The following is a 17,893-nucleotide window of genomic DNA, read 5'->3' as shown; positions in this document are numbered from 1 at the left end:
TATTCTATGTATTTTTGCATAATTGCTCAATTCCAAGTAGGCAGGCACTCTCCTGACCCCTCCTTCTGCCCTACTCCAATGATCTCACACCTACCATAACTAATCATCTAGGGTATACCCTGACATCCCACCCCAACTTTGTCCTCATTTGGGCTGCCCCTCTCTGCCCTTACCAAAGTCAGTCTTTGTGTGGGACTGACATCACCAACCTGCTCAGGTGTGATAATCTGAACTGAATGGATGGAAGGAAAGAAAGGAGGAAGGAGAGAGAGAGAGAGAGAGAGAGAGAGAGAGAGAGAGAGAGAGAGAGAGAGAGAGAGAGAGAGGAGGAGGGAAGGGGGGCAGAAAGAGGAGGAAGGAAGCAGGGAGTAAAAGAAGGGATTGACTAATGAAAGAGAAAAGGAAGGATATGAGAGATGGAAGGAGGAAGGGAGAATAGAGAGAAGGAAAAGGAAGTCAACATATTGAATGCAGATTTGTAAAGCCTGATTATAATTAAGGATGAGGAGGTAAATTTATCCCTTTGAGAAAATTCTGAAAGACTGGCATTTGTATTTTAAAGGATCTATGAATTTATTCTTTCAATCAAAAAACAGTTTTTAGCCTAGGGCTGGTTAATAATTTTTTTAATTTTTATATGGAACCAACACTAAGAAGAAAATTGTGGTAGTGGGGGGGGGGATTTTTCCTTTCTTATGCTGTACTATTACCAAATTAATTTTTATCTGTATTTCACCAAAGGCAGAATTCAGTCAACTTCCTTGAAAATAGTCTTTAAAGTCTTCCAATAAAAATTACATCTCTCTCCAATTTGACAGAATTTATGTGTATTTGTGTGTGTGTGTGTGTGTGTGTTCCACGAGTTTCAATTCAGGGCTTTGCGTTTGTTAGGCTGGTGCTGTATCATTTGAGCAATATCCCCAGTCCCTTTTACTGTGGTTGTTTTGGAGGTAGGGTCTCATTTTTTGCCCAGGCTGGCCTGGAGTGCGATCCTTCTGATCTCAGCCTCCCACATAGATTGGGATGATAGGTGCACACCACTGCACACAGCTGGTCTCATGAACATTTTGCTTGGGCTGGCCTCAAACTATAATCCTCCTGATCTCAACCTCTCAAGTAGGTAGGATTATAGGCATGAGCCACTGGAACTGGCTTTGACAGAAATTTTGAATGGCTATTTCTAGCCTTTGGCATTAATAAATTTTAAGTCTGTAAGTTTGGGAACTTAAGTTTAATTTTCTTTCTTTTTTAGCTCAAATAAATATGCTCTCCTATCCCCTCCCTGCTTTTTGTTTTGTTGGGACTGGAGTTTGAACTCAGGGTTTCCTGCTTGTAAAACAGGCTCTACACTGCTTGAGCCATGCCTTCAGTCCATTTTGCTCTGGTTATTGTGGAGATAAAGTCTCTTGAACTACTTGGCTGGGCTGGCCTCAAACCGTTATCCTTCCAATTTCAACCTCTCAAGTAACTAGGAGCCACATATGCCTGGACCCTCCCTGTTTTTAAAAACATTTATACTTGGCAAAACCATAGTTCATAGTGGCTGCAAATGAGGGTTTCATTCCCATCTATATTTAATCTTGGCAAAAATCATTAGTAGTGTACAACATCATGACATAAGAGAGCATCTATGTACAAACATATACAATTTTATTGATATCTCTACAGACTACAAGAATTTTTAAGTATAGTCACAATTGCTGAGTGCAACAGAAAAATAGTAATTTCTCATTTTCTGAAAAGATGCAAAAATTCTGAGGATGAAAGAAAGATACATCAATGGTGTCATCTGTTTCTTATTTCCTAGAATAAAACATCACATAATTAAATACTAAAAATTATAGATTTTTAGAGATTTTGATCCTGTGTACAGTTGTCCAAAACCACCACCGAGTTAATTTTCTGGCTTTGCAGTTGAGACAGGTGGGCCAAAACCAGAGGGGAAGTGGTGTGAGAGGCAGTAACTCTGAGTTTGCTCTCACTGTATGCTACTGCCATTGATAGGCCGACTCTCACTTCCTGGTGGTATAAGTACTCTTTCAGGGCACTGTTGTCAGATAGTAAATTACAGTCATTCTTTTCCTTTTAAGCACATTCCAATAACTAAGAAAATAAATCCAAGTGGCCCTGGGAGCTTCTGATTGAGACAATAATCAAAAAGGAAGAGTTGTTCTCCCTTTTTGCTAAGATCAAGTAGACTAAAATATACCTATTGCAGAAAGGTACCTAGTACCCATGTCCTATCCAAAAGAAGAATGAATAATAAATTTGGACTTGATTTAGTAAATGATTATTTTGAGAATTTCTACTATTCAAACATTAAGAATTAGTTTTCTACTTTGTTTTATATGTTGTTGAATTTAGTGTGATATTTTTAGTATCTTCTGATGTCATATGTAAAAGACAATCAAAAGTTGTAAGTCTGACTTGGAAAAACTAATGGGCAAGTATTGAGAGTTAATGGGGTGCTGCCTGGTCAAAAAGTCATGCACACTTTTGTACTGTGAAAGGTACAGAGTAAATACCACATGCAGGCAACACTGTATGTCTTACATTAAGCCTTTCCTGACCCCTCAGAAGTGAGGCTGAGACACCAGCCAAAGTAGACAAACATGTCTTCTTGCATTGACCATAAAGCAGGGCTTTCAAAAATACTGATTTCACTCTGAATTCTTACGTAGTTAGGAATTTAAAAATCTGAAATGATTGTTGTGTTGACAATCACTCCTCTAGATAAATATATAAATAAAGGCATCCATTTGTGCTTCTGATTCCTCATCAAAGCCTCTCCCACTTCCCGTGTCCCCACTCACCCCAACATTCTTGCACAACATTGGCACTCCCTCCCTATTTTCCAAGTAAAACCTTCTCTATCCTGCATTTCTTCCGTTCAGGTCTATGTGGTCTGCAGGTACACATGCTAAACTCCTTATGCTGACAACTATGCTCCCTATGAGAGAGAATGTTTAACTGAAGTATGTGACAAGTATTTCTGGCCCTCTGAGCAGTGCACACATGAAATATTGCCCAGCTAAAAATGGACCTGGATGTCAAGACAGGTGAAAAAGCTATGAAGGCTACTGGATTTCTCCTAACATAGAGAGCAAGGCCTGATATGATGTGTTGGCTCTCTTTGGCATTGTCTTCTCTGAACCATTTTGGTCAGGGTACAGTATTCTTTTTTTCTCACAGGACAGCCCATGACATATAAACTCCTGGGTTGTCCCAGTGATTCTAAACCAAGAAGAGGATTTTTAGTTTACTTTTCCAGACCAGATGCATTTTTCCTTCTTTCCAAACATTCTATAGACAACTACCTCAAAGAACCTACCTTCATCTTCTTCAGCCAGTTTTAGGCTTAATCTTATTCCTTGTTTTCTCTCAAAGTCATGTAAGTAATGGATACATGGTACCTTTAAACTATGTATGTGGGTCATATAAAAGGTATCTTTTTCCTTTAAGATCCCATAAAAACTTTGAGGAAAAGAGACCCAGATTTTGATTTTTCTGAGAATCAATTCCAAAAGATTTGAAAATTTGTCTTTATGACTGAATTACTAGAAAGCACCTCACTCGGTTCTGTTACTGTACATCCAAAGCTACAGTCTGATGGTAATTGGGATATAAAGTCTGGGGTTCAATGAAGCTTTTATAGGGGATTACAATAAATGGTAAGTCAATTATCTTCTTTCAAATCCCAAGATAAGTGGATGATTTCATGGTAAAATTATTGCTCTCATTATTATCAGAAGCAAGGAAACAAATACTTCTATTTTCTTATTCATGAATAGAATGGAAAGGTCCGCTTTTTGCTGCAACACTAAAAAGGGTTTATCTCTTGCGGGAGTGTAGAGTAGACCTGTTCAGACTGTAGTTTGTAAGCCTTATCTTCTGATTGCCATCTTAACAAATATAATGTAATTCTGATGATAATCAAGGCTCAGGGTAATCTTCTGCATCACTGTTAAAGTTACTAGGAGTGTTTTTCTTATGTTCCAAGATAGAGGAAAGGTAAGAAGGTGTAAAGGATTACATGGATCAACAGTACTCATTTTCCCAAGATGAGATAATGATAAAATGGTGGTGGTGATTGCGTGTGTGTGTGTGTGTGTGTATGCTAAGATCAGTCAGTGCAACAGAAGTGTTCAAAGAGAAAAATCACATCTACATTAGAATCTTGTTATTGCTATCTCTTTGAATTATAAAAATAATTTTGATACAGTAAAACCTCATTTATTTGGATTCCATTAATCAGGGGTTTGTGGGATGCAGTTACCTTTACATTAAGAAAGGGCTTCTAAAAACAGTTTGTAAGCACATTTAAACTTTAAGCACATAGAGGAACCTGTTCTTTTCAAGCATTTCAGAAGCACCTATTTACTGCCAAATGATGTGTTAATTATAAACATTTGAACTATTTACTGAAGCCAGATTTTTCAGCACTTCTATTGTGAAATGCTGTAATGTTCCTTTTGATAGTTTCTGTGTGCTTTGAAATATTCTATAATTATTGATTTTCACAGATTCACAGAAGTTTTCTCTAAAATTGTATTTTATTGCATATGAACCACACATGTAATTTTGGGAAAAATGACTGATCTTGGTCAATGTGTACTTATTAGGTACAGCTTTATACAGGACATATGTTGCAAATTTCATAATCCATCTTTTTAAATGATGGAGAGTAGTGGCTCTAAATTGGGAGCAATTTGGGCAATAGCAGGAGACATTTTTTAATGTCATTACTAGGAGATCCTATAGACATCTAGCAGTAGATGAGATATCTACATGGGACGTCTTCTACAACAAAGAATTTTGACATTAATAGTGGTGCTATGAGAAGCCTTGCCATAGAACAGGTCTTTTTGTTTGTGTGTTTGTTTGTTTGCTTGTGGTGTTGGGGATTGAACTCAGGGCCTTGTACATAGAACAAGCACTCTATCACCAAGCTACACTGCCAGCTCAGATCAAGTTAAATCAGAGATAGTCATTGAATTTAATGCTATCTCAAAAGTAAACTCACTATTAAAAAAATAAAGTCTTACCTCACTCTTTTAGGTTACTTTTAAAATGTAGAAATAATAAAGAATTTATCCAGAAAAATTAGAAACCTGGATGCTTTAAACTGATGGTACAAATGAGTGTATTGCAATTTGGCTACCAATGTTTTCTAGATCCTGGCCTCAAGTTTTTAAAAAATATTTTTACTGTATAATTTTGTGTCATGTTTGTATTTCCAAGCAAGGTTCTGTTCCCCTAAGGTTTTAAAGGAATCTGAGAGATTCATGGAGAGACAATTTTGAGAAATCAGGAGAATTCAAGGACTCTGAGAAATACTATCCTAGGATACATTTTCTCTTTTAATCATTTTTTTCTCTTCAAAATTTGAAGGACGTATCACTATAAACAAACAAACAAAAGACCCCTAAACAAATGCTAATTTTGGCTATTAAAATAACTTGGACTCCAGAAAAATGATGACTTATTAAGAAATACAAATGTAAATCCAATAAGCCAAGCCCATAACTCAAGAAAAGTTTTTTTTAGGGAATGACTTTTTACAAGATGGGTCCTAGAATATGTGTATATGTGTTTGTGTGTATATGGCTTTTGGAATCAAGTTAAATAGTGCTATAATAGGTGTCATTTTGTTTTGTCTTTAGTACTTCTCTGTTGGATTATGACAGATAACTTTTATGTAATAATATATAATAATATCTAAGGATCTTCATTTTTGAGAGAAATAGATATTTGGTATTTAGTGACATAATTTCATGGATTATGTTTGTCAACATAGTGACAAAATTATTTATTTTGCATCATTAAATGATCAAAGTATTTCTGTTGTTTATAATGATAACTGAGGCCAAGACAGCTACAAGAGTTCCATTAATATGCATTGAACCAAAGTATTTTCTAATGCAAGCCCTTATTAATCAGAAAGTAATAAATCAGAATCCCTTTCCCAAAACATTAATTGAGGTTTTACTGAATCACACTAAAGAGAATGACCAGTTTGGTCTGTGAATGTTAGGTTGCAACAGCACCTAGGGATTGTAGATCCTATCCAGTTTGAACAGTAATATACTGTGTAATTGGCAGACAAGGATATAAATGAAATTTAAAAAATATATCCCTTTAGAAACTGAAATCCGAATGTGTGAAAAATTTCATTCTGTGAAATCAGTTCTCAAAGCAAACTGCATTGTCCTAAAGTCTAGTTATCCCCAAACTTAGCATCACCAACTCCCCTGTAGAGCACTAGCCTGGCTGAAAAAATGCTTTGAGGTGACCCAACCCTCCTGGTTTGTGACTAAAAATAGCAACCCATTCTGGAGACAGAAATGGAAATAACTGTGTTGAGAATATTTTACTATACTGTTAATACTTTATGAATGAGAACTGTGAATGGTGTAAAATACTATGGAGAGAGAAAAAGGTTAAACAGATTCTTGCCATTTGAATTCAATGATGTTTTAGAATAATGAAAGTTACAGATAAGAAGAAAACGTTTGTTTTGTTTTCTTTTCAGTTGGGTATGGTGAATATACTAGAAATGCGTTGTTATTTCTAACGCTGATTTTTTTAAATTGTTGGGTGTGGCCCAATTTATAAAAATAGTTTACCATAAATCTTTTTTCTTCTGTCACAACATGCTTTTTTTTCTTTTTCTCTTAAGATGTTAATTTATCATGCAAAAATTTTTTCATTAAGTGCATTAATGCTTTTGTTTGTACAGGAAATTTCAAATCAAAAAGACTCCCCATAGTTTCTGTGTAAATCCTTAGGAAATTACATGCCAAGATGGTAGCTCCATTCCACAAGGGCAAAGGTAGATTCTGCCATTATCTTGCAATTTTACCCAGGGTTCCAGCCTTTGGGATGCAGTGTCTTCGAAAAATCTCCTTTACAACAACTTCAGATGGACTGTAATGCAACATTTGTAGAAGAAACTGGCTTTGAGCAGCTGAATAGTGATGCTGGGAATTAATCTGGTTTCCCTGAATAATGGTTTCTCGAAGAGTCACAGCTTCTTTACAAGTTTAGAATTGGTACCATTTCTTATCCTTATATTTCAGCATTAACTGCAAAGAAAAAAATAGCAATCATAAGATGCTAAAAAAATCTTAAAAGTGCTATTTAAAGCAAAATAATATGGATCTAAATCTCAAAACATAATAAAATTGCATAGGCTTCTATTTTGTGAAACAAAGTGCGTATACACTCAGGCTGTACAGACTCAGTGAGAGGAAATGATTTTTAATGACTGACACAACATGGATGACACCTTGCAGGACTCTCATAATCTACCTACACACTTTTCTAGCAGGTGATGCAAAATACAGACCAAGTGTATCAAAACCAACAGATAATTTAATTATCCCCTAAGGTGAAGAAGTAAATACAATATTTAAACATTTTTCTCCCCAAAGTAGGGGGAATTATAATACTTATAACAGATCCAAGTTGCCCTGATTTTTACACAGGATTACTCATGCAGCATCTCTGTATAAGCTTTCTTGTGCAGGACCTAAACGTTTAAACGACCACTGCATGGAAATGCCTGTGTTTCTTAGGCAGTTTACCTCATGTGCATGTTTGGAAAACGCTTCTGCACTGGTCATCATGCCTGCGGTTTTCTCTTCCAGCTCCCCCAGTCTCTGTCCTCTTTCATCAAGGGCAATCCGGGCACGGGTCAGCTCTCCCATCACCCCTCCAGCAGCACCTTTCATCCCTTCTATACCACCTGGGCCAGGAATGTGCTGTGCAAGGCTGCGGGAAGCTTTTCCTGCTGAAGCTTCCCCAACTGGGAATTCAAGCCATAGCAATTTAAAACATTTTGTCAGTAATTCAAGTAGTGAAGGTTGTCACCAAAACAAAATGCCATAAAAGTATACAATCCATTGTTTTTTAAATATAATCACAAATTTGTGCAACTAACACCATTATCTAATTTTAGAATATTTTCATTATGCCAGAAAGAAGCCCTGTATCCATTGGCAGCCACTCTCTATTCTCTTCTGCTCCAACCCCAGGCAACTTCTGATTTACCTTCAGCTTCTTTGGATTTGTCTATTCTGGACATTTCAAAGAAATGAAACTATACAATATGTGGCCTTTTTGTCTGGCTTCCTTGATTTAGCATGATATTTTTGAAGGTCATCTATGTATTGATATTTTATTCCTTTTTATGGTCAAATAATATTCCCTTGTATGGTGGCACCTAGATCTTTCTGCATAATTAAAATTTCAAAAGAAAGAGAGTTTCAATCTGTAAGACCAAATGGTGGCAGTATGCTGAAGCATGTATTATCTTCTCTCTGAAAATGTTTCCTAGTGTGTTCCTATTGCTTTTTGATTATTGTTTGTGTCTCACTAGTAGATTTTTAAAAATAGTTTGTTCTGTGGTATTGATAAACTTGCATTCTGAATAAAAAATATGTTTCCCAGCAGTGATTACAGGCAGGCAGGTTAATTTTTTCTCAGACTTCAATAACTGAATATCTTCACCTTGCTATGCATGTATGATCCATCTGCAAATGAGACACTTACTAGCTTGCTCATTATTTGTTTGAATTATATGTTCCACTCTGCTAAAACTTATTTCCCAATTAAAGTAACTAATTTTACTCACTTCTGGTAAACAGAAATAATTCTTACAGTACAGAAGGAAATGAACAGTCAAACTTTAAGATAAGAGCAAAAACACCTACTCTAGACTTTGAGATCACATATTATATTAAGCTATACACACACACACACACACACACACACACACACACACACACACATATACAGAAACAGGTCTTTTATGGTAGATTTTATAATCAGGAATGTACTCACAGAGCTCTTCTCTGTCAAATGTTTGTCCACTTCCACCAAACAATCCCTTCAGAAAGCCTCTATTTTGAGCTTCTGGTGTCTCTATGGGAGTAAACAAATCTCCCAGCATATCCTGCAACAAATTCAAAGAAAAAAAGCATTAGAGCAACCAAGAAAAAATTAGTAGATAAAAAGGTAACATTGTAGTTGTTATAGTACTCATGAAAAGACAGTCTGATTGCCGTATCTTTTACTGGTAATAGTTCTCTCTCTGAAATTTCTTTCTCCATCTCCTTTTTCTTCTCTTCTCTAGTAACTGACATCCTGAAATTTTCCTTTATCTATCCTCTTCTCTTCTCTACTCCAGGAAGCATGGAAAGTTAATATATTCACCCTAGTATTAATTTCCTCCTATATCAATGATGGCTAATTTAGATATCTGGATCTTTCTCAATTACCACAGTCTCTTTCCTATCCTGGTTCCCTTTCCTGAACAAACCATGGACTAGGAAATAAGAAGCCTTTGGTGGCATATGGAAGAAGGTTGGACCTATTTTTATATCAAGGACACAATTATGACATGGTGAGGTATAATTGTTCTCAATATTTGGTGTCTTAGAATGACTGAGGGGAATACCTTGTTAGAAATGTGGGATGTTCAGGCTGCATTTCACAAATACTAATCAGAATCTATGTAGATGTGCTCTGGTTATATTCATTTTTGCCAGACTTGGCTCTCTAGGTATCTTGAAAGCAGTCCAATGTTTAAGAATCATCAATATGTGGGAGGAAACTTAGACCAAGAGTCAGGAGATCTGTGGCTTAGTATTATTAGTTTGTCATTTAACTTCATCATTTCCCCACCTCATACTCTTCCTTCTGAGGCCTTTCTATGGAAATGGCAGCACCATCTATTTAGTTCTCCAAGTCAGAACAATTCCTTCCTTTCTCTCATTCCTATGTCTAACAACCCACAAATCCTATGGATTATACTTTAAAACGATTGAATCTACTAACTTTTCTCTATCTTCACTGCCAGTTTCCTCAGTTCAAGTCACTGTTACTTTTAGACTTTATTTAAAAGAGCCTCATAATTGTTCCCTTTACCTTCAGTCTTGCTTCCTCAGAACTAATCACCAGAATATTTTTTTTTGAATATTTCTTTTAATAAGAAAATCTGCTAAAGCTTTTAAATGACTTCCTGTTGCCCTTGGGATAAATGCTAGTCCTCAGGGACTTGCTAGGCAAGTGCTATACTATTTGAGCCACTCCCTAAGACTTTTTTTTGCTTTATTTCCCCGACCCTGGTGTGTGTGGGGTCTCCCTAAGTTTTTGCCTGGGCTGACCTCAGACCCTGATCTTCCTGATCTCTGCCTTTGGGGGAGCTGGGATTACAAGAGCCATTTTGCCTGGACATCCAAGATCTATTCTTGACTAACATTATTCCTTCACTCCTCACTTCCCAGCTTGGCACTTTCTTGGTAGTTTCCTGGATCCTGAAGTTTTCATGTGCCATATTTCTGCCTAGACTATCTTTACTTTTTCTATTCCCAGCCATTCGCCTGGACACCTTTCAGAAGTCAGTTGTGCCCACAATCCTTTTGTAACTCCCCTCTCTTCTGTTTCATCAACCCAAGTGCCTCTTTCACGGTACCACATAGATAGCGTCTGGCAGAGTACTGAAGTTGTCTGTTTATCTCTCTGTATATTAGCAGGCAGGGACATGCATATTGTTTATTATTATATTCCTAGTGCCTAGCCAAGTACAAGACATACAATATAGACTCAATAAATATTTGTTGAATAACAATAACAGTGATAATAATACAAGATGTGTATGTTTAGGCACTATGATCAGTGCTTTAAATGAATTCTTACTTAATTTTAATAACAATGCTCCAGGGTAGCAAATATAAGTAGGTTAAGTAAAATGCCCAAGTTATACAAAAGGGGTAGCCAAAATAAAATAGAAATAATTCAGAGTTTATACTCTTAATCTATATATTATAATGAATGGGTTTTAGTTTTCTTATTTGTAAAATGAAGGATTTGGATCAGTTAAATCTCTAAGATGCTCTTTTAAAATTTTGTAAATATTCTTACTTATCCAAGATTAGATAAGCTTTTTTGTCTATCCTGCCTCTAGGCCATGTTTTACTGCTATGATTAAAGACAAATGCCCAGTTCTTACCATAGGATATATAGTTATTTGTGGAACCTTTAGTCAAAATCAAAGTTTCCTCAAAAAGTCCATAAAATCCCTAAAAAGGATGAGTTTTTTTGGGGTGTGTACCTATACATTTCTTATCCTGACATGAGAGTTTATAATCTTTCAGAAGATTCTCCATGAGCAAAAGCAAACAATAAAATAAAAAGATTTACTATAATAAGGCTTGGAGTGTGGCTCAGTGAGAGAGTACTTGTCTGGCATGCTCAAGGCCCTGGGTTTGATCCCCAGCACTGCATGCAAAGGAAAAAAAAAGAAAGATTGTTAATATGAATGATCTTCACACCTGTCCCTCTTTCTTTCTTACTATTTTTGTGCATACCTAGAACCATAATAGAAGTTGTAGAGTCACAATGAAGAACATATTCAAAACATGTGCCTAGGAAAGGCATATTTATTTTTCCAACCCAACAATATTTTAGCTTTTAGACATCTCTCTCATTTTCTCTCTTTTAACAACCATATTCAATTAAAAGCTAGATGCACTTGACTTACCTGTAGATTGTCACACATTTCTTGGCTATATGTTAATCGCTGGATTTCAGTAGGGGAGACAAGGTATAATGCCTGTCCTTCATTGGTAAAACAAAATGTCCGTGCTATCCTCATGTCTGTCAGTGGCAAATAATTAACATCCAACATTGGGCGAAGACTAGGTAGGCTGAATGGAAAAAAGTAAATCCATATTTCATATTCAAGTTGATAGAAGCATTTCCTTACATAAAAATAGAAAATTTAAATTATTATTTTATGGTTGTTTCCTTTCATTCTTCTGAAGCTTCCAAACTTATAGACTTTCACGTAAAATCATGTACAAAAAAAATCATGAGCAAAGTTATTGTATCTTAACCCACACAGATGCTTAGCAAATGTCCTTGAAGAATTAAATGCAGGGGCCAGCAATCTCAAGGGCATTTTTGCAGCATTCCATGTATTAATATAATATTTAGAGTCTTTAATTATGTAAGAAACATCACAGCTAGAGAGGATCTGATTGCAAAATTGGACTATGGTCTTTCCTTAAAGCAGTTCTCCTGAGTCTAAGGAGGTTATGCCAATAGAGACATAGGGCAGACTCAGTAAACTGTGCCTGGGAATGGGAGTAGCTTTGCTCCCCACTCGTTTACTCCTTCTATACATAGGAAGTGAAAATTACCTATATCTCAGGGCACCTGCATTGAGGGCATGATTAATAAACAAACAGGATCAAAGCTGTAAGGAAATGAGAATAACTAACAGATCAGAATTTGTATCCAAATGAATGCCACACATTTTAAGTGCCTTACTCTATGTCTGTATGCTTATCCTAATCCTGCAACTATAATTTTGCTAAAATGTTCCTCAAAATGTACTTTTGAATACTGTTGTTGGAGCCAGTTTTACAAGCTACTGGGAGGAAAACACTCTTATTGTAGCTTAATCATACCTCTAATGCTAAGGAGAAATGGGGTGGGGGGAGACCCTTGTGATTAAATCACAAGTTTTGAAACCATCTTACTAATACTATGGGCACAATTTAAAATTATTCTATATCATAGATTCAGCACATGAAAAATAGCATTGATATTTTTCTTTCCAAAACAGTTTGTAACTACATTTTGAACTCTAAACTTTACCATATAAAGTGAGACCTGAAATCTGTGCTATTGAAATAATCCTTTCCTGAGGTTTCAGCACCATACTGCATGACTGTTCAGTAGTTGATCCTTGGCTAGTCCTAATTAGGACGTGCTGAAAGTGTAAATTACTCTCTGAATTTTTCAAAGACTTAGAAAGAAGAGATATTAAAAATTATCTGTGCCAGGCACTGGTGGCTCACGCCTGTAATCCTAGCTACTCAGGAGGCAGAGATCAGGAGGTTATGGTTCAAAGCTAGTTCCAGGCAAATAGTTCACAAGACCCTATCTCAAAAATACCCAACAAAAAACAGGGCTGGTGGAGTGGCTTGAGTGGTAGAGCGCCTGTCTAGCAAGTGTGAGACCCAGAGTTCAAACCCCAGTACCACCTGTATAACATATATATCTTACTTTAGGTAACTGAGTTCCTTAAAATAGAAGTCTGAACCTTAGTGAAACAGATTTCCATAACAGACTCAGTCAAATCATTGGATGATGTTTGGGAAGAATTCAACTAATATTTCTGATGAGCCAGCACATTGTCTGTGTTTTATAATATAAATAAGACAAGAAAAGGATAGGAAAGGTGAAAGAGAAAATTAATTGCTAAGGGCTAGGAAAAAATCTTAAAACTGAAAAAAGGGGATATTTTATTAAAAAATAGAATCAGGTAACTAAAGGTCATTCTTATTAAAAGTGTCTTGTAGGTTTGAAATTTTATTTATAGACAAATCCTCTATATTCTAACTTGCTTTCCTAGGTCCAGGTACATGAAGATCAAAACAACCAGTCATTAGCTACCTGCCATCTATTAGAAGCTAGAACTTGAGGAGATTAGGCATGTGACAGTTACATTCTGATTGCATGGGAAAATGGAGAAGGCAATTGTTTTAATAACTTGTGTTTTTCTTTTCTTAAGAAATCTCTCATCACATAAATGTAGATGGTAGCACATATTCATTTAAATAGAAGTTAATTTTGAAACATACATGATACCATTTGAGAACTCAAAAAATACTAAAATTTTACAATTTTTTAGCAAGCTCATTCCAACTATGACAAAATAACTGTACGTATACGTAACACACACACACACACACACACATATAACGGTATACTTAAAAAGAACCCTGAGGCATGTCTAAGGGTTAAATAGTCATATTCAAACAAGAATGGAATAGCTTTCATTAGAAATCTTTAAAAATAGTTGAGAAAAGGAAAATCAGATAAAGAGAGAAAGAATCAGAAATATGTAAGGGAATGGTTTTATTTTTTTCAAAATTTTCTCCCTCATTGACTACTTCCCCTTGGCTTATAAATCTATTCATCTTCCCCTAATTAAAAAATAATAAAAATACACACTGGGAAAGCCTATTTTTACTCTTAAACTGCTTTCCAATCTCCCATCTCTCTTTTTACTACCAAATTTCCTAAAAGAGTAACCTATAAAAGGGGTTAGAGATCAAATAGTAAATGGTTTAGGCTTTATGGGCCATATATTGTCTAATGTGCAAATACTCAATTCTGCTTTATAGTGCAAAAGGAGTCACAGTCAATATATAAACAGTGGTGTGGCTATGTTCTAAAAAACTTATTTATAAACTATTGAATTTTATACAATTTTCATGTATCATGAAATATTGTTTTATTTTCAACCACTTAAAAATGTAAAAACCGTTCTTGGCTTGCAGAATCAGGAACTGGGGACAGATTTGGTTTGTGGGTTATAGTTTGCTAACTCCTGATCTATACCTCTGTCTGTGTTCTTGCCCCCTTGAAAGGTAGCTTTGCTTCCACTGTCCTCCTCAGATTTGCTTTCTCAAAGCAAACTAATATTCCAACCAGTTGTGAGATCTAATACTTTAGAGTTCCTATACTCAAATTCTTTGACCTCTGCTGTATTTGACTACCTCCTCTGTTTTGATACTTTTCTCTCCTTTTTATCTCATGAGGTTTTGGTCCTTTTCCTATCTCTCTGATGACTTCTCAGTTTCTTTTGCAGGAAGCTCTCCTTTCTTCCACTGTACAAATGCAGAGATAACCTTCAAGTTTCTTATCGTCAGCTCAGTCTGTTTCTCACTTTTTCATATTTTCTTTTTTCCAGTACTAGAGTTTGAATTCAGGGCTTGCTAGGCTAGCTCTCTGCCACATGAGCCGTGCCTCCAGCCCTTTTTGCTTTAGTTATTTTTCAAATAGGGTCTCACCTGTTTGGGTTGACCTGGACTGCTATCCTCCTATTTACACCTAGCATAGCTAGGATGACAGGCGTACACCACCATGCCTAGGTTATTGGTTGTGATGGGGTCTTGCTTTTTGCCTGGGCTGGCCTCCAACTGAATCCTTGAATGCCTCGGATTATAAGCATAAGCCACCATGCCTGGCTCTTATACTATTTTTTTTTGATCATCTCATTTGATCATCTCATTTACTGTCATAACTAATACTAAATGCATTTACATAAAAGACTTCCAAAGCTGCCTCTCTGACCCATATTTTTCTAAGAGCCAAGATCTTAAATTGCTTGTTAAACTTCTGCTGTATGGCTTATAAATGCCTCAAACTTCAAGTTTTTATTTTCAATTAATTTCTCAAGTTTCTCATTATCAGCTTTTCCAAATCCTCCTGACTTGCCTATCTGCTGATAGTATCAGTTATTCAAATTTTTTTAAAAAACATTTTTAAACCTCTAGCCTTGAGATTAAAAATCTCTATTAACTTTTACAAATGATCAGCTTTGTACACAGCAGGTTTCCCTCCTTATGCCTTCTACTATTCTAGATAGCTATCACTTAAATTCACAAGCCTGTTCCAAGCTCTCCTACCTTCTATATTTCCTAACACATAGCTACAGAAGGTTAATACCTGCTTTAAAATCCAGTTTATTGTCTCCCTTTGTCCACCTACTCAAGGTTCTCAACAATGTGTTCTCAACAATCTACCTCACTGGGTTACTGTCCTCTCAACAACTCTTCTTTTTAATAAATGTTGAACTATCATATAACTTTGAAACCTGGGAACTTAGTTTGTCAACAGAAAATTCACTTCTGTTGGAATTTACACTTTCTTTTCGTTATAATTTGTGTTCCTTTCTTACCTCCTCAACTGGATAGTAAGTTTCTTAAGGGTTAGGACCATGTTTTTCTAATTTTTAAATCTTTTACAGGCCTAGTACAATGCTTAACTATTTCAATGACTTTCAGAATTAGATGAGATATTAAAAAGAATGATAGTGACTTCTATGTAGTGTTTATTAACTGCTGAAATAAATCATTAGTTACTATTTTAAATGTCTCACAAATTTTACTTCATTTCACTAACAGTAGAATGAAATCTCTCAGCTGATACCTTATTTTCAGGGTCTCATGACTTTTAGTCAGTGCTGGCCTCACTTTTTCCTAGACTTGCAACCTCAAACAAATTATTTTACTTTAATTTATTAACATAAGTAAAATGGAAGATGCAATTAATGCTTTAGTTTCCTGTGTCCTAGAGAAGTTAAATGGGTCAAATGAAATTCTGTGTGTAAAAATCTTATGTGAACTATAAACTAGTAAAAATAGTGTATCACTTCATTTCAGTGTGAGCATAGCATCTGGCAGATAACATATGCTTAATAAATATTTGTTGAATGATTGTATGAATGACTGGGGAATCACTCTTTCCTTAGATTCCTTGATGTCAATTAAAAATACATTTCATTTGCATCATCATGTATTTTTTTAGCAAAATAAAAATAAAAAGCCCCCCACAAACCCAAACCCCACAAAATCCCCAAACTCTCTTCAAATTGTTTAACAATAAAGCATTCACAAACAATGCTTCTTGATAATAAAAATAGAATTTTCAGGATTCGACCCTGCTGGCATTGTGGTTAACAGATAATTTATAAAGAAGGCAAATACCTCATTATCATGATATGTCCATTAGCACAAAAGCATGCCAAGCAGGCACTGTTACACATGACCACCACGTCCGCTTGCAGTATGAAGGATGTCTCGGTGATGTTATGAACATAAAGGCAAGTCTGAGAAGGAAGTGAGAAGACTTTGGCTTGTTTCTCTGAGCAGATTATTGTATACTGATGATCTGTTTCTTGGGAAGAAGAGGAGGAGTTCATGACCAATTTCCTTCTCCAAGTTTTTTCATTTTCATCCATGTTGTGTGGATCTCGCCAAACTTCATAGGGTGATTGCATTAACCCACCAGCTTGGTCCATACAGGAAAATGTTAGCACAGCTCCTTTCAAGGAGAGGAATGTACCTATAAAAACAATTACACATCACTGAAACATGAAATTTTTTCTAAAACAGCTGTTATGGGTAATAAATGTTTACATTGTTGTAACTTATATCTACAGCATCATTAATTGCACATATATGCATATATAAAAATCAGTATATTTGTGAGTTCATTTGTTGGAATATTAGGCTTAAAAGGAGCCTAAGACATAAGAAGACACTGTCTTGCCAAATTTATTCATTATACTAGTGGGAAAACAGACCTAGAATGATGATACTTGGGCTAAGTCATACAGCAAGTTAGTGGCTGAGCCTGGACAAGAACTCAAGTTTCTTGATTCCTAATCCAGAACCTTTCATTATCCTATAGACCCTTTAAAATCCATTTTTTAAAAAGCACATTTTAGGAAGTATATAATGCTCATTTATTTAAATAAGTTAAACTGAAAAAGTTATACTATTTCATTCTACTTTATTTCATAATTTCATTTGCTAAGAATGTGTGTTTTCTTTTTCTCAGTAGATTTCATTCTCTAGAGTTCATGCTAGCAATTTTAGTTGTATGAGAAACAAGTATTTTAAAAACATAACTACCTTCAGTTCTTAGGCAAACTTACATATCTTAATTCAGAAAAAAATTTACTCACCTGGATGCTCCAAGGTTGAGTATCTGTGCCAGCTCATTATCTATGGGCAACTTTTACAGTCTCAGAGAATAGAACACTAGGTAGCCTAGGAGATAACTTGGGCTATATTGACCTTTGCACCTTTCCAGACTCTCCCCCAAGCAGTTTACTACCAGCCCTTTCTTTCCTTTATTCTTTGACATCATGCAGAGAAAGTAAGGATGTTAACTCAGGCTGGTATGGCCCAAGAGTGTACATGCAACACTTAAATAGGGAAGGTTTTCCTATTCAAGTGACAAATTCAAGTCCCTATTTGCTCGTCAAGTGACAAATGAAAACAATTTCCATTTAGGAAATACTTTA

General features: G+C 35.7%; 1 protein-coding gene across 5 annotated transcripts in view; it reads right to left on the bottom strand.

Moving 5' to 3' along the window:
* Window positions 1-265: 265 nt before the first annotated feature.
* The window catches only part of Stxbp5l (syntaxin binding protein 5L), a 391,328-nt gene continuing 373,700 nt past the window's right edge, over window positions 266-17,893 (bottom strand). For all 5 annotated transcript variants that reach the window (XM_074073244.1, XM_074073245.1, XM_074073246.1 and 2 more), the window contains 5 exons: window positions 16,569-16,926; window positions 11,546-11,711; window positions 8,845-8,956; window positions 7,587-7,807; window positions 266-7,085 (listed from right to left, as the gene is read on the bottom strand). In XM_074073244.1, coding sequence (XP_073929345.1) covers window positions 7,044-7,085; window positions 7,587-7,807; window positions 8,845-8,956; window positions 11,546-11,711; window positions 16,569-16,926 — 899 coding nt within the window. In that variant the 3' untranslated portion in view covers window positions 266-7,043. The remainder of the gene's footprint in view (window positions 7,086-7,586; window positions 7,808-8,844; window positions 8,957-11,545; window positions 11,712-16,568; window positions 16,927-17,893) is intronic.

Source organism: Castor canadensis, chromosome 5 (genome assembly GCF_047511655.1).
Source record: "Castor canadensis chromosome 5, mCasCan1.hap1v2, whole genome shotgun sequence".
NCBI classification, from domain to species: domain Eukaryota; kingdom Metazoa; phylum Chordata; class Mammalia; order Rodentia; family Castoridae; genus Castor; species Castor canadensis.
The sequence above is the reverse complement of the archived record's forward strand: the minus strand, read 5'-3'. Positions and strand labels throughout refer to the sequence as shown.